Here is a 23,899-nt window from a genome sequence, read left to right on the forward strand (position 1 = left end):
GTCGTACTCGACGGCATTTCGCATTCACAGCGGCACCGCGTACGACCTGAAGTTGTCCACGTGGTGCGCCTTAAACCCTTTTACGGACGCTGACGAACTTCCTTATTTTTATTGTTTTCTTTGCTACGAGTGCTTTTGTTTATTTCGTTTGTTTGCAGCATCGGGTCGATGCTTTGTAAGAGGGGGTAATGACACGTGTATTTAACTTTATCGGGCGACCACGTTTCGCCGCCTAACAAATGTTATCGCACAGCGCAGGACGCGCCTGCATGTATACGAAGTTGCTGGAATGTTATCGATGCTTCTATCCGCTGTCTGTTGTCACTGAACCTTGTGTTCCCTGATTTCATCGCCCGACGCGATTTGTGCAGAACTTTGTGGTCCCAACGATTAGTCTGGAACATACGACGACTGCTGTATAAAAGCCGACGCTTGACCCTCTGATCAGATTTTCGACGATCGCAGAATGTGTTCGCCGCTACCGTTGTTCTTTGAGTGTAACCTGTTTTTGAGGGCACAAGTTCGCCCAATAAAACGCTCATTTCCTTAATCAGTTTTGCTGCCTTCTTAACCGTCACTACAGCGTGACAATATCAACCCTGACGGCCGCGAGTGTGCTCCTTGTCCTTCCTCGGCAACTGCGATCCGTCGCTCTCGAACAACTTCACGATCCACCGACGACGGGACACCTTGGATTTTCGCGTACATACGACCGCGTACGGCGCCGGTATTTCTGGCCGGGTCTCAACCGCTCTGTGCGTCGTTATGTCGTAACTTGCAAATTGTGTCAGTGCGGAAGAAACCTCCGCTGCCACCTCTCGGACGACTTCATCCTATTGAAATTCTTTCGCGTAGACCTTTCCGTTCTTTCCGTAGACCTTGAGCTGCTGAGCCATTTTCCGATGAGAACTAGATGAAATAAGTGCATCATCGCCGCTAGTGATTACGCAACACGCTACGTGATAACAAAGGCGTTTCCGAATTTGGGCGCAACAGACGTCGCTAATTTTCCACTCCACGACTGCGCTCTCCACCGCGCGGCGCCTCAACAGTTACAGACCACGGCCGCTCGTTCTTGCCTCGAATGGACGACGACCTCCTCCGCTCTTGTGCTACTGAGCACAAGCTGTTTACCGCGTGCCCCCACAAAGAAACGCTATTACGGAACGTCTCAACTGAACAATCAAGAGATGCTGCCGATGTACGTCTCCAAGAATCACCGCGACTGGTTCGCCACGCTGGCCTACGTGGCGTTCTTGTATAACTTGTCCCGACTTGACACCACAGTATATTCAACCTTGTATGTTTTTTATGGTCGTGACCCCTCATTGCCGTTTTTCTTGGAAAGCAAGAAACCCGAGATCTGCGGTGGGAAAACAGAAAAAAGATCGCGAATCAAGGTGGGAATAGGTACGTGCTTGAAGATTTGACCAGAGAGGCAACGGGAACGGCTGAAAAAAGTGAAGGATTGAGCAAAAGAACACGACTACAAATACGTCTGTTACAGCAACGGCAAGGCAAACTGATGGCATGTCGCTGGCAGTTGTGTCAAAATCATGTGAATTTGATCAAGTACCCAAGGGTTTGGCTTGGCTTAATATTTAACGTTTTTATACCCGTAATGGAGACATTCCTTTCCTTTCGGACCAGACAATGTGTCAATCATCACTCTCTCCTTATGTATTCGCTATGTGCACTCAAAAGGAAAATGACGTCTTTGTTTCACGTCAACGCACAATCCTTGCGCAACAAAGGTAACAAGTTTGAAGCGCTTCTTTCCACACTTAACTTCCGTTTTAACATAATAATGATCACTGAAACCTGGTATCAAAATAGTTATGAAGTATTACAGTTGCCAAACTACAACGCGTATGTTCAAGATCGTCCTGCTAAACGAGGCGGGGGTGTTATGATAGCAACAGAAAAACTTGAAAATGCAGCCTTCTCAGTGATTTCACTCTAACTCAGGATGACTACGAAATACTCTCCCTACATAGTCGTACAAATGTCTTCTCTGCTATCTATCGGCCTCCTAAAAGCAATTTTCCAATTTTGCTTGCTTTCTTGAGGAATATTTGCAATGGATCACAAAGAACAACGTGAATCTTGTTTTAGGTTGGGATATCAACATTAATTTTCTTTCATATTCTGCCAACAAACTAGAAATACAGTCCAAATTGCAATGCAATGGTTTAATTTTCGTCCTAAATGAATCCACATGATTACAGCCAACGACGGAAAAAAGATGGATTTTTTAGCAAATACCCAACAGATCCTCTTAATTGTGGAGTAATTAATGATCATATAAGTGATTATCTCCCAAAAATACCTGCTTCTTCAGTTTGTAAACTCTAAAAAACAATGTATATATCCTACAATCCAGTGCCGGCGCGACCCCCCCTCCCCCATAATGACACCTTACATTACATTCTTGCAACACTTGCAAATGTTGACTGGAATGTTGTGCGCAACCAAATGATCCAGCTGATGCTTACAATGCCTTTACTGCCACATTTAAATCTTTATATCAACAAAGTTTTTCTCTTGTAAAACTCAAAAAGCCCCACAAAGCTTGTAAACTATGGATAACCGCAGAATTTCTTAAAATGTTTAAAAAGAAAACCGACCTTTATCACCGCTTATCCAAACCAGGGCACCTGATGGTCTTGTACAATTTAAAGCATGCCGAAACCCACTTACGTCGTTTATTCGTCACGAGAAACAAGAATATATTGAAATACTGTTCCATCAATGCTTATTAAAAACGAGCGATCTTGTGTGGCAGAACATCGACCGAACTTTAAATCGAGATACAACTGCTACTGGTGTGCTTGAACTTTTAGTGGACAATGGACCTGTCAGTGGGAAAATGCTGGCAGACAATTTCAATAATTACTTTGCGTCTCTAGTTGATAGGAATGACGATCGCATCAATGTAAAATGTCACAAATCAATCACAAAATAATATCACCTAAGCTCGAGCACTAGGGTTATCGCGGGAACTTCCTTCAAATTATTAAGTCATTAGATCTAGAGTACAGCAGGTAAAACTAAACAATGATTCGTTAGATTTCAGGCACATCCCTTAAGGCGTTCCGCAAGGTAGTATTCCGGGACCACTACTATTCCTCCAGTACGTAAATGACGTTTTCTGCATAAGCAAGCACCCAACATTTCTCATTCACGCAGATGACACGTCTTTATTCTTCAGAGCCGCACATTTGTCAGATCTTGAGCAACAAGCCTCACATTCTTTACACTCCCTTCTAGAATGGTCTAGATGCAATTTGTTTAAAATAAACACTGAAAAAATAAAAGCGGCACGGGAGCTGTCTCACATGCCGCCACTTTCTTTATCGGTGGGTTCGTCACCAATCCAAACGGTTCCAGCAGTCAAAATCCAGGTGCCATATTCAATGAAAATTTATTATTGAATTATTACGTCGAAATCGGGCTGAACAAATTTTGAACGGTTGTTGGTAATTTGTGTCGGCTGAAATACTTCATGCTGAAGCGTGTTAAGCAGATCTTGTATTATGCGCTTTACCCATTTGTTGCTCATCATTGCTTTTTGGTTTCGGGTATTACATCTTTTACCAATATCAATCGCTTGCCTCTGCTTCAAAAGAAGGCCATTCGAAATATTGTGAATGCGCCGCAACTAGAACACACTGAGCCGATCTTTACAGCACTTTGTATCAACCTCCCTCCCCCTTCCTCAATTGTACGGAACTTTACTCCTCCGACGGTATAAAGCAAGTGTTGTGAAACATAACTGTCTTATATTAGAGTTGTCCGCATTAAAGCGTAAAGAGCCTAAGCATTCAACACGAACCAGCTTGAAATGGTTTGTGCCTGAGACCCGTACTAATTATGTTTGTCAAATAATGTCGCATTTATTAAACAAAAATATAGATCGATGCACGTATAGCTAAACAATACCAACTCTGTTATCTTTTGCTTGCTATCGTGTGTTTATTATCTTGTGCTTGCTAGCTGAAAATGTTTTTACGCTGTATCTTTGTATGTTTTCGTGTACGACTGCCAAGCCCCTGTAGGGTGCGTCGGCCTCATCAGGCCTTCTCATTAGCGTTCTGCCAGCAACGCAACGTTCGAAAGATATTAAATAAACACATTGTTTTGTAACTAGGCTGGTTGGCGCCATGTTTTTATCGTCCTTCTACGCGTTTACTAGAGCTTGAAAGAAGTGGGTATATTCCGCTTGTCGGGCTCGAATAGGCCTGTCGAGTTAATGTAAACGGTTGCTGGTTAGGCTGAAGAAGCGTCCAATTGAGCTCAGTCAGCTCCCATGGGGTAAGCGGTAGCTACGAGCCGTATTACAAGTTGCATTTTTGCACTTGTAGGAAAACCGAACACCATGGAACGCACCCTAACGACTTCGTCTAATAATGCGCTATTGGTTATGTGACACGACAGCTTCCTTGAGTTTGAACTCCCTTAGGAATTCTGGCGCTCCCTTATCCTAAAGGAGTTCGTGTTTGCCGGCGTGATATGACTTCCGCTTGCCGTCTCATCTCCAAAGAACATGGTGTATTATCAATGTCATCAAATTTAATGCGTCCACGACTATAAACCCTTAACTTTACCGGAATAGATACAAGTTTTATCAACCCTTACCGGATGTTGTCAATCTTTCGAACTCGATGCGAGCCTGATCAATTCTTAGGAGTAGCCATCAGCATTATCACAACTGATCCGATTATCATGAACCTTTATCTGTCCTTATCAACCTTATCAGACATGGTCCCATCTATATCTTGTCTTACGCGTCCTTATAAACGTTGTCGGATTTGATCCGACCTTTATCAACCCATCGGTGCTTATGTACTTCATCAGGGTTTTTCCGACCAATATAACCCCTTATCGTTCTTTAATATCGGTTACATGCGTCGTACCATAATGAACCGTGATCAGACCCATGTAACGCGTTATCCCTCCTTATCAACTTAATGGCTCGACATGGAAAATCAGTTCTGCGGAACCCCTTAAGGGGAGCAAAAATCATGAAAGGGGAAAATTGTCATCTACCCGAATGCAGAATGAATCTATAAAAAAAATTCGCGCAGGTTTCTCACAAATAAATCTATGCAGTTGATAAAAAATTCGTCGTGACACGGGATTTGAATCCGGCACCAACACCTTTCCGGGGCGGTAGCTCTACCACCTTAGCTAACCAGGAGGCTAGCCTATTGCAGCGCCAGGTTGAATAATTCGACAGCTGGAAGCATAGGGACAGGCAATTTGGCAAATTAGGTCTGCGGAATCCCGCAAGGTCGGGGAAGTAGAATGAAAGCGAAAGATTGTCATCCACACGAATGTAGCACGAAGTTACAAAGAATGTGCTTCGCATGAAAATTGGGAAACTGGTTGCGCCTTTCGCTAATCCACATTTGGTGCCTGACAACATTTACTACGTACGCACAACAAATACATTGAGCTATATATATATATATATATATATATATATATATATATATACTCATGCGTTACAGTATTCTGACGAAGGCTGGTCCAGCAGCTGAAAACGTTGAGTTCGACTTCCAAAAGGGTAGTTGGTAGAAAGGGGGTTAACCGAGGGGCCCGATTTTTATTAGTCATATCATAAGAAGCCAACAAACACTGACACCACGGACAACATAGGGGAAATTACTTGTGCTTAATAAATGGAATAATGAAACGATAAATTCATTGAAATTAAAGTGGATGAAAAAACAACTTGCCGCAGGTGGGAACCGAACCCACAACCTTCGCATTTCGTGTGTGATGCTCTACCAATTGAGCTACCCCGGCACTGTTTCCTCATCCAATTTCTTTGGTATTTATGTGTCCTAGTAGAACCTTGGGAGTGTTAGCGGATTGTTAGCCACCACACACAGACCTTGGCGGCGGACGTGGAACGTCAATTGGTAGAGCCAGGAGGGGGGGGGGGAGGCACACTCCCCGGTTTGGGTGGCACTTTCCGCCATGCCGTGCGCGCCGCTCACTTTTTTTTTGTTTTTACCCGTAAGCTTCGCGTTCTTTTTTTTTTTTATAGCGCGCTTGAGGCGGAACCGCATGGCGCGATTTCAGGCGCGATTGACGCGCGGATGGTGGGACGCGCGCGTCATTTTGACGCGTGCCCAGCATGATCCACCATGAAATCGCGCCGCCGCGTGCTGCTGCTCGGAGTAGCAAAAAACGCGTCGCGCGGCGCGTCCACCAATCAGAGTTCAGGTAAGTCACGTGGCATTTGGTCACGTGGGATTTTGGTTCTTTTTTTACCACAAAATGGCCCTGCTCTCTGCGCATCTCGACGGAACCTCCTTGGCGGAACATTTTTTTTTTCTCGGCAGAACTGGCGCGCGCGTCAAGGAAAACGCGTGCTACCGTGATTTCGTTCGCGCATCTTGTTGGTTCGCGCATTGTGTTCACCTAAAATGAACAAAGCAACCTTCAACGAGGCCCTAATAACTAAAGTGGAGAAGCGTCGCGTCTCATCGCTAATACTGGCAAGACAATTTGCTAATAATATTACCAGTGTATGGTGCTCGCTCTCTTCTCAACCAGGCAGGCCGCACCCACATGTACCTCCTGACCCGCATTTTTTCTTGCTTCAGTATCAGCATCCCCCTTAATAGTAGCAATCGCCTCTTCTGTTCGGTAGTAAGCGGCCGACCCTCCTTTACATATGTGAAGTTGTAAACAAGCAGCGGCTTCTCAGCATGCGAAAGGTACATAGTCGCAGTTTCGCACACAATATTGCTGCTTGAAATTAAGCTTGATAAATACACTTCGGAAAGAAACGTCGCTTTCTAATTACACTCAGATCATTTTTATTGTAGTGTTCTGTAAGTTTAAGGGCATATTATATATGCGGTAACAGAGACAATACATGTCGTTGAGAGTTATGTTGTCTGGCAACCCGGAAAACGCGGCGTGAAAGCGCCTCTCCTTTTTTTCGTACGGGTGCTCGCGCGTCGGCGGCAACGCGGGCGTTTGCTGCCCGTCGCGTTTTTCGCTCGCGGAAAACGCGCCATGCGGTTCCAGCTTTACGGCGCGCCACGCACCAGCTCGCAAGCAATGCGTTGGGCTATGCTTTGGCACGCACGCAGTCTTGCCCATACTTATATTATACCAGCATGTGTCGGGACATAGAAAAAATTCCACTTCCAACACAACAGATGTTTAGTCACGCTTTATAGACTTCGTTTACGAAAACAGATCTTTCTTGCAACGTGGTGTGATACACGCTCAAAAAATGAGCAAAAGTGAAAGGTGCATGACATATAAAAGAGTACTAAAGACAAAAGTTCACAGATGGTGAAATAACAAAAGAAAGCACTAGAAAACGCGAAGGCCGTTTCATGTACACAAATAAAAAAACCAGATTTTTATATAACGTCCTCAAGACCTAAATGTAGACGAGCTCCTGATATGTGCACTAAGATATTGCACAAAATTGGACGACATGTATGACATAGTCATGACAACTATAAAAAGAGAAAGCTAACTGGTAATGGCAAAAACAATGACACGCAAAATACCTGAAAGATAGAATAAAATGCTAACATTGTTTGATTGAGAGCCATACCAAAAGAAAGCTTCTAAATCTGCACGAAAGTGTATGAAATGCGTGACATGTTCATTACTGCTGAACAAATTGAAAAAAAAACATGGCAGAAAAAAACATTGTACTAAAAACTGAAACACACATTATCACATTATTTGTACTTGGCCACAACTTGAGTAACGGTGGCAAGGGGAACAGAAGGTAGTCGGCTTTTGCAGGAGCACATAGATAGATAGAACAACTTTCATCATCATCATCATCATCAGCCTGGTTTCGCCCACTGCAGGGCAAAGGCCTCTCCCATACTTCTCCAACAACCCCGGTCATGTACTAATTGTGGCCATGCCGTCCCTGCAAACTTCTTAATCTCATCCGCCCACCTAACTTTCTGCCGCCCCCTGCTACGCTTCCCTTCCCTTGGGATCCAGTCCGTAACCCTTAATGACCATCGGTTATCTTCCCTTCTCATTACATGTCCTGCCCATGCCCATTTCTTTTTCTTGATTTCAACTAAGATGTCATTAACTCGCGTTTGTTCCCTCACCCAATCTGCTCTTTTCTTATCCCTTAACGTTACACCTATCATTCTTCTTTCCATAGCTCGTTGTGTCGTCCTCAATTTGAGTAGAACCCTTTTCGTAAGCCTCCAGGTTTCTGCCCCGTAGGTGAGTACTGGTAAGACACAGAACTGGTAAGAACAACTTTATTGAAGAATAAAACGCTCAATGGTTGGAGCCCCTAGACAAGGGCCCCACTGGCTTCCGCACGCCGTTTCGCTTGTCGGATGATGGCCCTTTGGACCTCTTCCTGTGAGCTGGACAGCGCCGCCTCCCATTGTGTATGATCCGTAATTTCTGTGTTTGTCTTTTGTGTATATGCCGTGCATGCCCATGAGATGTGGTCTAAGGTTGGCGTGGCTCCGCACCATGGGCATGTGTCCGCATATCTTTCAGGGTGAATTTTATGTAGAATGTGCAGGTTGTTATATCTATTCGGAGAAAGGCTTATTCCTCAATCAAAGACCAGGTAAAACAAGCCAACACGACTTTCCTTTCTACCCGAATGCAATGCTTAGCAATAAAATTAGGTCACTTAAGGCACTAAGTCGCACCTACTGGGCTCTCCTTTGTATAATAAACACGAACTGCAAAAATCTGCATGTAGGACACTTGCAATGTTCATGCTTTCCAGAAGAAAAAAAAAAGCGTATCATGCCTACACATGAAGGTTGTTCGCGCGGTTTTCACATCGGGGGTTACTGAGATAGTACACAAACACTAACAGTAATTTTTCAGCTGTTAGTAGGTTTGTAGAACGTGATACACAGAAAAAGCACTGAGGGCGGTATGGAAAGCTGGGCAAGTTACTGAAGTTGCAGAATGATACTTGACACAGAAAAACACAAGTCACAGCCCAGGTGACAATGAGGAGGAACATCTATTTGTCAGGTTTCTCTACCGGGAAGAGGCAAGTGTAGCACAATCAAGGCGCAACTACGTCCGGAGGCTCATGGAGCACACACATGGACAGGGCTGTGTTCGTGTACATGCGCCTTCTGATGTCCTTGGGTCTGAGCGCTCACCTGTTGTCTTTAGGCACCCGGAACAACCTTGCAGGACTTGTTTTTGAGGTATTTGTGCACCACTGAACGATGCACGAGCGGTAATAATAATAATAATAATAATAATAATAATAATAATAATAATAATAATAATAATAATAATAATAATAATAATAATAATAATAATAATAATAATAATAATAATAATAATAATAATAATAATAATAATAATCTTTATTTCACTCATGAAGTGAGGGAGTGCCGGAAAAAAAGAAAAAAGCTGACGAGTCAGCTTGACTAGTTCCCAGCTCCCCGGAGTACAACATAGAAGAAACAGAAACACTTTTTCGCATGGCAACATAAAAACCACAAACAAATAATAAATACTACTGCAGCAATAACTTGTCGATAACAGTGAGAATAGGTAACTATAGAAATAAAAAGTTTGTTAACTGCGTGATACACCGATGTTAAAGAAAAGGTACAAACATGAAAAACTGCAAGTAAAAAGCGCTAAATAATGAAGGAAAAAACGAAAAATTAAACGGCACACATTGGTGTAGTAAGAAACAGTACATTGGTACATTGCAATGCATATAGCGTACACTCGCAGAGATGAAAAAACCACATGAAATTCTGTCATGGGAAAGGAGCTTTGTCACAGAAGAACAGTTTTAGTTTCTGGTTCGATGCTGTTTCGGGAGTGAAACCGTTGTTATGGCAGAAATTTAGCAAATGCGGTAGGGTTCTGTTTACCATTTGTTGTACTTATCCGGTTCTGCATGTTTTGATTAGCCATGGCTGTGTGTTCCGATTCTCATAAGGTGTGGTCCTTTTAGAAAGCGATGCCAATCGTAGTAGGGAATAGCTGTTATTTTTTACTTCAAGCTTATAACGTGAACACAGGCAATGCGGATATAGCTCGTCTATTTTCATTACACAGTACTTCAAGAACAGATGGTGGGAAGGGTGACTCATGGGGACGTTTTCAATATTTCGTAACATTTTTTTCTGTAATATCATGATTCTTTGCAAATTACCTTTTGTTGTGTTGGCCCAAACTAATTGGCAACAATTTCATATGTGAGTAGAATAACGCATTGTACAATAGAAGCTTAACCTTCGACGGTAGAAAGTATCTGTTGGCGTATGTCAGTCCAACCATGCGAGACAGTTTTGACACAACGTGGTCGATATGAGTGTCCCAGGTCATATTTTCGCTGAAATACACTCCAAGTATTTTAAATACGCTTACTAGTTCTACCTTTGAGTTTTGCAGCTTAATGTCTGAGGTAATGTCAATTTTCTTGTTTTTCGCACGGTATATGACAGCCTTCGTTTTATTAACGTTTATTTTCAATTTGTTAAGTTGCGCCCATGTATCTAATTTCACAAGCGTTCTGTTCGCTCTCAGAATCAGCTCATCCGTACTTTCTGCAGAGAATAACAGTGTCACATCATCAGCATAAATGACAAATTTCACCATAGGATCGACGTTAACAATGTCATTCAAATATAAGTTAAACAAAAATGGGCCCAGAATACTCCCTTGAGGTATGCCGGCAGAAATTGGTAATATATTAGAAGAGCAGCCATTTAAATATACGTACTGCTTGCGCTCACTAAGGTAGGACGTCAGTAGTGATAGAACCATACCGCGGAATCCGTACATATCAAGTTTCTTTAGCAGGATAGAGTGATTTAAATAATCGAAAGCTTTCGTGAAATCTACGTATATTCCAAGGGCTACTTCTTTATCTTCAAGCGATTGCAGGATAAAGTCCTTTTGTTCTAACAGTGCCATTTCTGTTTCGTTGGTACGAGTCGTGAAAGGGGTGAAACATCGCGGAGCACAATCATACAGCTACCGAGGATCACAGAACTGACGAAACTAGCCACGTCGGTCAATGCACAGCAGCGCACGCAACTCGATGACAGTAGATAACAAAAATAAAGCGTTACGTAGCGGACTAAGCAGCCGCCGGGCCGGCGGGGACGGCACGGCGGCGCGAGCGCGTAGACAGTTGAAGGTGAGGGAGTTGAGAGGGCGTTACGAGAGAGGGCGTGGGGCGAGGAGTAGTGTGGGGGAAGGGCTTGGCTACCTGGATCGGCACGGGTGCGCGCGACGATCTACGAGGCCATGCAAGGGAAACGGATTTTTGCATTCGACCATTACAGAGATGGCGCCAATTTCCTGTGCCACCTAAAACCCCTTTATAATTTGAAAGTAGCGACACTCTCCTCCTCACGGCGCTTTCCTCCTCGATTCTCCTCGCCCGCCGGCTGCGCACGGCCCGCTTTTCCTCCTGGGCTCCCGCGGACGGGCCGCAGGATTCTATGGAGGCGTGTTATTTTGGGCCAGTTGCGCGCCCCAGTGGGGTTGAAAATTTTGAGAAATGCTAATAGCAGCATTGATAATGCTGGCGACAACGTTTATGAGGAGTTTGGTTTTTTTCTTAAAGCCGTATGAACGGGGCATACCGATGTAAAGGGAGTTTTGAGGCGACTTTTATACACCAGACAATCTTTCTGCCACATGATCAGATGCTTTACTTCGTGCGTCTGATATAGTATTGCTTCTGACACATCCCTTTGTGTGTGGCTTAATAAGCGAAAGCCTTACACCTCCGTTTCAAGGTCCCGTTGTGAGCTACAGAAAATATCCCGGGACCGAAGGAAGGCGGGAAGTGAACTAAAGCATGTGCAACCGCTATAAGAGATGATTAATTATTAGCAAAGTAATGATTTATTACTGATTGCATTAGGATGAATTCAGGTGTATTAAGGAGGATTTTAAGGTGGATTAAAGTCGATGAAGATGCATTAGTGTGAATGAAAGTCGATGAAGATGCATTAGGGTGAATGAAGGTGCATAAAGGAGGACTAGGTTGGATTAAGGTCGATGAAGGTGAATTAGGGTGGATGAAGGTGCTTTGAGTTGCATTAAGGACGATTATAATGGATTAGGGTGGATTAAAGTGCATAAAGAAGGTTAAGGGTGGATTAAGAAGGATGAAGGTGCATTAAGGAGGATTATGGCGGGCTAGGGTGAATTAAAGTGAATGAAGGAGGCTTAGGGTGGATTAACGAGGATTAGCGGGGACTAAGGTATGGATGAGATAGTTCAAGTGGCTGAGGAGTTCTATAGAGATTTATACAGTACCAGTGGCACCCACGACGATAGTGGAAGAGAGAATAGCCTAGAGGAATTCGAAATCCCACAGGTAACGCCAGAAGAAGTAAAGAAAGCCTTAGGAGCTATGCAAAGGGGGAAGGCAACTGGGGAGGATCAGGTAACAGCAGATTTGTTGAAGGATGGTGGTCAGATTGTTCTAGAGAAACTGGCCACCCTGTATACGCAATGCCTCATAACCTCGAGCGTACCGGAATCTTGGAAGAACGCTAACATAATCCTAATCCATAAGAAAGGGGACGCCAAAGACTTGAAAAATTATAGACCGATCAGCTTACTGTCCGTTGCCTACAAAGTATTTACTAAGGCAATCGCAAATAGAATCAGGAACACCTTAGACTTCTGTCAACCAAAGGACCAGGCAGGATTCCGTAAAGGCTACTCAACAATAGACCATATTCACACTATCAATCAAGTGATAGAGAAATGTGCAGAATATAACCAACCGTTATATATAGCTTTCATTGATTACGAGAAAGCGTTTGATTCAGTCGAAACCTCAGCAGTCATGGAGGCATTACGGAATCAGGGTGTAGATGAGCCATATGTAAAGATACTGGAAGATATCTATAGCGGCTGCACAGCCACCGTAGTCCTCCACAAAGAAAGCAACAAAATCCCTATAAAGAAAGGCGTCAGACAGGGAGATACGATATCTCCAATGCTATTCACAGCATGTTTACAGGAGGTATTCAGAGGCCTGGAGTGGGAAGAATTGGGGATAAAAGTTGATGGAGAATACCTTAGCAACTTGCGATTCGCTGATGATATTGCCTTGCTTAGTAACTCAGGAGACCAATTGCAATGCATGCTCACTGACCTGGAGAGGCAAAGCAGAAGGGTGGGTCTGAAAATTAATCTGCAGAAAACTAAAGTAATGTTTAACAGGCTCGGAAGAGAACAGCAGTTTACGATAGGTAGCGAAGCACTGGAATGGGTAAGGGACTACATCTACTTAGGGCAGGTAGTGACCACGGATCCGGATCATGAGAGTGAAATAACCAGAAGAATAAGAATGGGCTGGGGTGCGTTTGGCAGGCATTCTCAAATCATGAACAGCAGGATGCCACTATCCCTCAAAAGGAAAGTGTATAACAGCTGTGTGTTACCAGTACTCACATATGGGGCAGAAACCTGGAGACTTACGAAAAGGGTTCTGCTGAAATTGAGGACGACGCAACGAGCTATGGAAAGAAGAATGATGGGTGTGACATTAAGGGATAAGAAAAGAGCAGATTGGGTGAGGCAACAAACGCGGGTAAACGACATCTTAGTTGAAATCAAGAAAAAGAAATGGGCATGGGCCGGACATGTAATGAGGAGGGAAGATAACCGATGGTCACTAAGGGTTACGGACTGGATTCCAAGGGAAGGGATGCGTAGCAGGGGGCGGCAGAAAGTTAGGTGGGCGGATGACATTAAGACGTTTGCAGGCACAACATGGCCACAATTAGCACATGACCGGGGTAGTTGGAGAAGTATGGGAGAGGCCTTTGCCCTGCAGTGGGCGTAACTAGGCTGATGATGATGATGATGATGAAGGTGGATGAATGTGGATTCGGGTAGATTAGAGTGAATTAAGGACGATTATAGTGGATTAGGTAGATTAAAGTGAATGAGGAAGGGTTAGGGTTGATTAAGGAGGATTAAAGTGCATTAAGGAGGGTTAGAGTAGATTAAGGTCGATGAAGGTGGATTAGGGTGCATTAAGGATGACTTTCGTGGATTATGGTAGATTAAAGTGAATGAAAGAGGATGAAGGTCGACGAATGTGGATTCGATGGATTAATGAGCCTAATGTGGACTAATTATGGTAGACTAATCGGTCTTAATACTCAATGAACCCTAATTCACCTTAGTCCAGCCCAATCCACCTTAATGCTCCTTCATCCACTTTAATCCAGCTTAATACTCCCAATCCACCTTAATACAACCTAATCAACCAACATCGCCCCTAATGCACCTTAGCCTACCCTATATGGTCTTAATCCTCCTTTATCAACCCTAATCCATCGTAATCCGCCTTAATCCCTTCTAGTCCACCTTAATCCTTATTCATGCACCTTAATCCGGCTTAATACTCCCAATCTACCTTAATACGCCCTAATCCACCTCTATCAACTCTAATCCAGCTCCATGGTCCCTAATCCACCTTAACCTACCCTAATCGGTCTTAATCCTCCTTTATCAACCCTAATTCACCTTAATCCGCATTAATCGACCTTAATCTTCCTGTAGCCACCTTAATCCACCATAATCCTTGTTCATGCACTATAATCCACCCTAATCGGTCTTAATACCCTTTCATCAACCCTTAATCCGCAATATTCCGCCTTAATCCTCCTCCACCTACCTTAATCTTTATTCATGCCTCCTAATCCTTCTTAATGCACTCTAATCCACCTTAATCTGCTTTAATACACTCTAATCAACCTTAATCCTCCCTAATCCACCTTATGTCAATCACTAATGATTCACTAATTAACTTAGGTGATCATTCTCTTATACAGGGGTGGACATGCTTTGGGTCACCTCTGGCCTTACTTGGGTCACGTGGTACTTCCAGTTTACGACGCGACCTTGAAACATAGAGATCTAAAGGCTTTCGCCTTAAAACTTACAAAAAACTCAATGTTGACTAGCTGACGCTCATTACCTGCAATACCACGGGTATACTTGCCACTAATTTTTTCAGGGCGCAAAGCAGAATCTATAATCTGCCCTTCCGACTGAATAACAACAGTTAGCGACGTGCGAGGTGATGGAGCAGCCCCAGAATATTAAGCATACTGAGGACAACCGCAACAAAAACGCTGGTGAGCAGGCCGTAAGAATATAAAAAATGCAGCATTACAGGATGCTTTGCTACGAGCTATAATAAAGACGCCTCAGCTCGCAAACAACGCTGTTCTTTGTCGGAACAAAGTTCTTTCGGCCAATGTCATGCAGCCACTGCTTCCTGCGCAAGCCGTCACGATTTCCTTGTGGTATCATAAAAACGGCAGAACCATCTTCAGGCTTCTTGCTGCAGTTATATGCGCGACAGCCTGGCTAAGCGCTAGAACATAGAGCAGGAAACACCGTGTACAACGTTCGCTACGCCGAGCTAAAGCGCTGAGCCAGCCATGCTGAGGAGGAAAATGGCGCGAACGAAAAAGAAAAAACACAAGCAAACTCAAGATCCGCGCGTTTCCAAGGGCAACGGCAGGGAGACCAATCGTCGTGCAGAAAAACGGGGGCAAAACTGGTTGCCGCGGGGGAACGCGCAAGGGGCGAGGAGGAGGCGAGGAGGTCGCGCGGCGGCGGCAGAGTTCAAAGAGTGTCGCTACTTTCAAATTATCAAGGGACTTTAGGCGGAAAGGGAGTGGAGCGGGTCGGCGTAATAAAAACAAAAAGGAAAGAGAAACGTTTGGGAGAGGAGGTGCCGCGCGGCTGCTGTTGCCATGCCAACGTAAACAATCATGTGCGCCTCCATTTTGCTAATGCGTCGTCCATTGGTTAGGGCCGTAACTGAAGCGGACCTTGGCGCTAGCGTTGAAAGAGCGTCTGCTCGAAAACGGCCAATGGGATGTATACGGAGTGTCCCCCCCCTGGTAGAGCATCGCACGCGAAATGCGAAGGTTGTGGGTTTGGTTCCCACCTGCGGCAAGTTGTTTTTTCATGAACTTTAATTTCAAATAATTTATCGTTTCATTATTACATTTATTAAGCACAAGTAATGTCCCCTATGTTGTCCTTGGTGTCAGTGTTTGTTGGCTTCTTATGATTATATATATATATATATATATATATATATATATATATATATATATATATATATATATATATAATCTCAAGGACTGTTGTCCTGCCAAGTCGTAACGGCGAGATGTGGCTGCCACTGCTGCGTTGTGTCATTGCTATTTGGCCTATAAGCGCGCTAAGTGCACTCCCTGGTTATATGCATGAATCAGACTGAGCGTGCGACCGCTCCAAGGGCAGTTGGCCCTATAGCGAGTGGGATACACGGAGTTTAGCAATTTTATGCGGGGGAATACCCCAATCTGCATTTTGCACCAATCGGCGGCTTCTTCCCGGCTAAGTTTTGGGTGAGGCGGTGGGTATCTCCTGCGGACTCCACGCTGATAAACAAGGATGTATTTGGCATTTAATTGATTGGATGTTGAGAGGGATAGTGTGAGTGGTTGGGGAGAGAAGGATGTTGGTTGTGGACGACTCCGTCGCTCAGTTAGTACGCCCTCAAGCTAACGCGTTAGCCTGTTCGTTCCGTTGTACCCCTACGCTTCCTAGGCACTAGAGTAGGCGATGACGGTGCTTAAAAGATTTGGGAATTATCATGGAGGTAGCCACAATCATGTGCCCCTTGAGAAACATGAGACATGTCTTCCGGGTTTGGGCGACCGCAAACGAATACCTTAGCGCACGCTCTGCGTGAAAGATGCCGAGCTAACCTTTCGGTCAAGGTGGGGGATCCCACCGTGGCCGACGCTATTTGCTGCTGGACGATCACGTTCATGACTGCCAGTGCGTAGCTCTTTTGATAGAGCAGCCCGGCCGCTTCTGTATACGCAACTGCGTCCATGTAGTACGTATAGTACCTGGGGTTATTAAAGTACATGGATTGAATATTTTGTGCGCGGGCTTTGCGCCTTTCCTTTTTGTGATCGCGATATATATTCGCGGGATTTGGGGTTACTGTAATTTTGGATCTTACCAAAGCAGTGAGCGGTACGGCCTGTTCAATGAGATAAACGGGGTATGCTGGGATACTGAGTCGAGCCAATATTGCCCTACCAGTTCTTGTGTATCTGAGGCGCTCCCTCTATCACATCAGAGTTCCCGGCCTCAGTGCCTGAAGTATTATGTACTACTAAAGGTAGCATAAGCTCCCTGGAGGTACATTTAGGCAGACCCAGAGCTGCCTGAAAGCAGTGCGAATTATAGTGTTCGGTTGTCTTTCCTCTTCCCTCTTCGGGAATCGGTAAGCTAAGCCATACGTAACTCAACTAATTACTAAGGTCTGTACGAGCCTTAGTAAAGTGTATAACAGCTGTGTCTTACCAATACTCACTTACGCGGCAGAAACCTGGAGGCTTACGAAAAGAGTTCTACTTAAATTGAGGACGATGCAACGAGCTATGGAAAGAAGAATGATAGGTGTAACGTTAAGAGATTAGAAAAGATCAGATTGAGGGAGGGAACAAACGCGAGGTAATGACATCTTAGTTCAAATCAAGAAAAAGAAGTGGGCATGGGCAGAACATGTAATGAGGAGGGAAGATAACCGATGGGCATTAAGGGTTACGGACTGGATTCCAAGGGAAGGGAAGCCTAGCAGGGGATGGCAGAAAGTTAGGTGGGCGGATGAGATTAAGAAGTTTGCAGGGACAAGATGGCCACAATTAGTACATGACCGGGGTTGTTGGAGAAGTATGGGAGAGGCCTTTGCCCTGCAGTGGGCGTAACCAGGCTTATGATGATGATGGTGATGATGATGATGATGATGATGATGATGATGATGATGATGATATACGAGCCTCATGCAATTGTCTTCTCTCATGCCCACCTTTCGATGCGTCACTGGACATGTCATTTGGACTATGTTGTATGTTGTGGATTTGCGGGTTTTAATCTTTTGTGCTGCTCCCCCATCGCTCTGAAGCCACAAACGCGGGACTTGCATCGTGGGTACCTCTGGGACCATGTGTCCCTCAACCACAATGTTAATCGACCCTCTGGATTTGTAGCCTTTGGCGTGTGTCCGGATGACCTCGGATTTTTCGCTCGCATACTTCAGCCCAGTTCTTCGGGAAAATTTCTCCATGGCTAATACTGCGCTTTGGAGCGTATATTCTTTACTCCCTGGGGAACCTCATCTCGCCCACAGCGTGATGTCGTCTGCGTAGAGCGTGTAACCTAGGTCGGGTATCCTATCGAAATCATGTGCTAGGCGACACATCGCCATGTTGAAGAGCCGAGGCATTTTGTCGTTCCTTGAGGTGTTCCTCTGCTAGGTATTTTAAATGTCTACGATTTGATTTGGCCATTATTGATGCTTGCGTCGCGGATGGAAAAAAAAACGCTCGTATGAAATTGTAGGTACGCACGCCACAACCTGCAAGTTCGAGTTTCCTGAGTATCGCGGAGTCAGAGACGTTGTCGAAGGCTATGACTAGTACCTCGTCGCCGTACGGTATATTAGAATTTCATCTCTAAGTAGGAGGAACGCGTCTGGACCCGATAAACCCGTGCAAAATCATATCATGGGGTCCGAGAACCATTCCGCTCTTCCAGATATCACTGCAGTCTGCTATGAATCACTCTCTCAGAGCTTTCCCAGGCAACACGTGAGCGATACCGGCCGGAGTGCATCGATCGAGGAATTATTTTTTGGTCTAGGGATCATGATTACTTGAGCCCATTTCTATTCTTGGTGCAATTCACCCTTGTCCCAGTAGTCGCTCTTGAAGTTATTTGTTATTTTTGCTAGGGCGCGCGAATTCATGTTTCGAAACATTGAATTTGTGATCCGGTCTGGGCACGGTGCCGAGTTTTTTACTCCGGCTTGTGACGCCTCGTATACTATTAAAATAAGAGGTGACGCATGTTCTCAGAGTACAACTAATATGTATCGAGCGTGCTGTGCAGTGACGATTCTCATTTAATTCCCAGAAAGGTGAAACCTAAATTAAACCCGGAGGTGTTTATTGTTGTAGCGTGTAAAGCTTTTCCTTCAGATTAAGGTGAACTAAATAACTTTAGAGGAACGCTAAAGAAACAGAGAAATAACTAAATCGGCGGTTCCTGTGGCAGTTCGATCATGTTATAAAGTGGTAAAGAGCTTGTCTGTGCAAGTGTAATATCTATATGTTAAAAATATAGTACCTCGTTCTGAACATGGTCGATCAGAGCAGCGTGGTAGAGAAGCGTAAGTTGCGTTGTTGTGAAATCTAAGTGGAAATATGCTAATCCTTCTGTCCTGTGTCGGGCAGCCACCCAGCCACGGACCAACTCTGCTGAAGGATCACGGCGTAATATTGATTGATGATGGCGTCTATGCTTTCTGCGGTATCCTCTGTGCATTGACTTCTTCAACGTTTTTTGAGCTTAAGAACTCTTGCCGAAATAGCGTTAAGGGTGATTTGGATCAAAAGGTATCATTATTACGGGCGAATGTTTTCTAAAGAAAGCCAAAGCAGTAACTGATGTTGGCAAGTTATGGGAATGTAGCTCTAATAATGGCCGCCTTGTTGCACTGCAGTGCTAAATAGCTTCCTGCGATGTGTTGTAATCCGGGCTAGAGTTGCATTTTTATCAGAGTGGTAGATCCGGTGTTCGCAGCAACACTTTTAGTTTTAGGCAATGTATGGTCAAGCAGTTAGATTACAAATGCCCAAATGGGAACCACGCTGTGAACCTTCGGCCTTGACTAAGCCAGGAACTGCCAACACGCTTCGAGCATCGGCTCGACCTGATGTGCCACCTGGAGTGGAGGCACAGCATACTGCCGACTACAAAATCCGTTACATATGAGCCGCGTACTGCGACCACACTTCTCTGTCACGAGTTATTTTTCTTGATATGATGTCTGTTTCGTGGCGCGCCCGAGAATCGTTCTCCTCTGCGTGACCTTCGTGTTGCGTGGCGTGCCGATGTGTGGTAACGCTGACAATTATTCCCTAGCTTCTCTCAGGCATATGTGTCGCAGCGCTAAAGCGTAGGCTTGCTGTACTGAAAGAAGCCATCTGGCATAAGTTAGATTATGCCCTTCAGCAGTAAAATATTAAACGGAATTTGTTTCTTTTCTTTTGCAGTTCGGCGAAAATAGTTTATAGATAGATGCAAGGGGCTGAGGTAGACTAAAAACGTTACTGTGAGCTGATATGTTTCTAGTGGTTTAGGGAAATTACGGCCGCGCAGCGACTCACGTATATATCACAGAGGGTGTCCCAGATAACTTTAGTTGAGGGGTAAAATATCCCGAAAAACTCGAGGTGGACTCGACTAAGCGAATGTGGTTAGCTGTTTCACGGGGCAAGTCACTCTATTTTTGGTATTCTCCTTGTTTTTATGATAATTCAAGAACAGTGAACCAACTTAAGTTTTAGCTGTCGGGAAATCTTCCAGTAAGAAAGTTGGAGAGTTGTAGCAAAGAGCCCTTAACTTCTTTCTTGTGAGGTAACAGTATTTTTCAAGCCGAACTCCTTTTCATCAGCAAATGATGCAAACACGTGCCCGTGAATTTTCCGTTTTGCACAGGTGAGCCCAATTTTTCTCGTATGCATAAAATAGACACGTGGAAGGAAGCGATAAAAGGATAAGTACTCTATACTCTTCTTGTGTACTCAATGGTCAAAGCTCAATTATATATGAAATGGTTACCTATAAAAGCACCCAAAATGTTTCTGAATACTGTGTCTCTGGTTGACCACTCTAGTCGGCACGCAGGTTACGGGAGCCCACTTATTTCCGTCAAGACTGCATGCAGTGCTACGTGAAATGCGTCGCACTGGTCGACAACTGCCAAGCCTGAAGCACCTCCTCGTCATAGGAGGCGTGCTGCCGGCCTCTCTAGTTGATGCCGCAAGTGAAGCCTTCGAGGGACTAGAGTGTTTGCAAAACATGTACGCCATGACTGAGTCTTGCTCTATCATAACGGCTCCACCAAAGAGCAGTGGAATCTGCAGGGGAGCTGACACCGGTGTTCCTAATACAACAGTAATGCTAAAGGTAAGGCATCGTTATATTCTATCGCTAAATAATCCTTGCTTAGTAGCATCAGCGTGGCAGTGATGGTTGGTGAAATGAATGTAAATCACTCACCATCACCACCTGACAATCCAACAGCCTCACTTGTTTCTGAGCCAGAGCTCTCCCAGAACCGGGAAGTCCATTCTCGGACGGGATGCAAGCGCATCTGTGCACCCGGGTGTCTGCTTCCTTCGCCTACACCTTTCACTAGTGGAGACACTTTGCCTTCGCAGACTTGGCGCTGGGGCATCGCAATCACCTGCTTCTGATTATCTGCAACTGAGAGTCCTAGAAAGTATAGCGAGTACGCGGCACCTCTTTTTGCGACGAACAGTTGTCGTATCTTGTGTCTATGACCTTGTACTAACGACATTAGGCACAATTTCTCTGAGGGGCAAAAACCAAATGTCCTAGATTCCTTTAACCATTAGATAATGACCAAGCCCGTGTTTGATTGCTTAAGTACCTGCATCAAGTTCGGCTGCTTGGAATAATTTGACTGCTTCTGATGTTTTTGTATTTAGGTCTAGTGTCAAGTCTATCGAATTAAAAAAGCATGTTCGTGGAGATGTGTATGACAGCGATAACAAAATCTGGCTCATGAAAAGAAGCTCACACGGCGGTAGGTGAAGACGCATATGCACACGTGGGTACACATTGAAATTTAACTAGCGCAATCTTCGCTAATCAACGGCGGTTACGAGGTGAGGCGGGGCTGCTGAGATTGAAGTCATGTCCACTGCAGCGACCTGTTATATGCGAAAGGCTTTCATCAGAAAAGCACGCTATCATTAACGCGGAAGCAACGCCATGAGGATTGCATACATCCAGGACATTCTGAAAAGCAGCAATGCGTTGGTTCTCTCGGATTCTACCACATACAAGTCTACAGCCATACTTTCCGAGCCAGACTTCGACATCAATCCAAGAACAGAGCTCGCGCAAGTCATCTACCCCTTTGCCAAGCACTGTGCTAGTCCTGTCCCTTTTTCTGCTTAAGACGAAATTCCGCCCACCTGCTACAACGACAAGGTTGCGTCCGAGGACATTTTCGCGGCCTTTGCTTTTGCTCGCTCCATGACAGCACCCAATGCCCGCCCTTGAATGTCCCTACCACCACTATGTTATCGTGTTTCACCATCTCCACAATTGCTTCTGAGCATCCAGCCAGGTTTCAGTCGCCGGCGATGGTCACCCTTTCATCCTTTGCTACTGCCGAGGCCTTTCGCTGCTTCCCTTTGTTATTCTTTTCCGCGTGTTTCGGACATGGCAGGGGGCATTGTCCGGTCCTTTCCTGTTTTTCTTTTGTGGCCGCCTCCAGGTTGGTGCAGCTTCTTCAAGCTGCCCTGTTGCCACGATACACGCATTCCACCTGCTTTGCTGACACTCCCTGCTCTGTCTCGCCGGAAGCCTACGTTCCATTGTCGCGACCATTCTCGTTGGCGATGGCGGCCCTATTCAGTTTTTTTCTTCGCTGCTTGAAGTCTGTTTTCCACGGCCTCCCTTGCATCACGTCTCATATTTAGCAAATTTTTCAGCTCTTCGACCTGTTTCCAAAGCTCATCCTGGAAATCCTCCATTTCCTTTCGCCTATCATCGACACAAATGTGTCTGCCGATTGTGTCGACACGGCACGTTTTAACGTCCTTCTTGCCATGTGTTGCACTCAGCCTTCTCCAAGGCAAACATCGAAACCATTTTTCAGAGCACGTGGCTTCTAGTAACGGCAGATATGCACAGAATCTAAATCCTTAAAATGCCGCAAAGTAATTATCACCAGTGTTTAGAAGCAATAAATTCCGCACACACTTAAGGTATGACACGCGTTCGCACGTGTTCAAACACGCAGTCACGCTCTCACTGTCCTGCCAAAGCATTATTCCCTATACCAGTCCACACACGCACTAAAACCACTAATATGTAATAGTATTGCCACTTCCTAAATTATATTTAAAGGCTATAAAGACTTAATTCAAGAAAACATACTCGGGGGCTAGTTGCTATTGTGTGTTAATAATTTTTAGCGCAAAGAAACACACGACACGAGAGAAGGTACACAGGACACAGCGCCCAATGCTCGCCCGGGAAATATTCCTACCGCCACTCTCTGCTGGGTCCTGTGAGCCATCTCTCGTGTCATGCATTTCTTTGCCCTAAAAGCAAATAAAAACCAGTTAAAGGGAAGCTGAAGAGTATTCCAGAAAAAATGAGTGAAGAGCTGTGCGTAATCGTTTTCAACCCTCCGAATTCGAATATCGCATAGAAATTGAGCGAAAGAAAGCGCAATCAGATTTTATTTCGACGAAAATTGCAGCAGCAGACTCGGGGCAGCTCGCGCGCCTCGTTACCGCCTGTGATTGGTCAGGCGCCTCGTGACGTGAACAATGGTGTTGGTCCGATCGACCACTGCCGCTACGCATGAAGCACGGTGCAAGGTGGTTTGGCGCAGTGGTTTGGTGTGACGGTATTCGTAAATTTCGAGAGCTTGCGTTTCCCTGTGGAGTTCGGCGTATCTCCCTACATATACGTAGCTGGCCTCTCCAAGAAGCAAACGTTGCTGGTAGCAAGCAGTGCTTTCTACGCGAACGAAAGCGAAGTGTTAGAATCTTCTCGTGTTAGAAATGTTATTTCTATGTTATTATGCTATGTTATTATGTTATGTTAAATGTTATTATGTTTTTTGCGAAGCTGCATTCAGTAATCCAGTGGAGTTCGTTTCCGGGCAAACAACGGTACTGTTATGTTGATACATGCCTGCTCATGGAACGTAAGCAGGGATGCGATCGTCGGCGTTTGTGCACTGACCCAAAGCTGTCAGCAATCT

The 23,899-nt window shown here is 44.9% G+C and overlaps 1 protein-coding gene across 1 annotated transcript in view; it reads left to right on the forward strand.

Moving 5' to 3' along the window:
* LOC142578086 (putative 4-coumarate--CoA ligase 3) overlaps positions 1-23,899 on the forward strand; it is a 47,866-nt gene that overhangs the window by 12,104 nt on the left and 11,863 nt on the right. The window contains exon 4 of the mRNA XM_075687504.1: positions 20,773-21,054. Coding sequence (XP_075543619.1) covers positions 20,773-21,054 — 282 coding nt within the window. The remainder of the gene's footprint in view (positions 1-20,772; positions 21,055-23,899) is intronic.

This window comes from Dermacentor variabilis, chromosome 4 (assembly GCF_050947875.1).
Source record: "Dermacentor variabilis isolate Ectoservices chromosome 4, ASM5094787v1, whole genome shotgun sequence".
NCBI classification, from domain to species: domain Eukaryota; kingdom Metazoa; phylum Arthropoda; class Arachnida; order Ixodida; family Ixodidae; genus Dermacentor; species Dermacentor variabilis.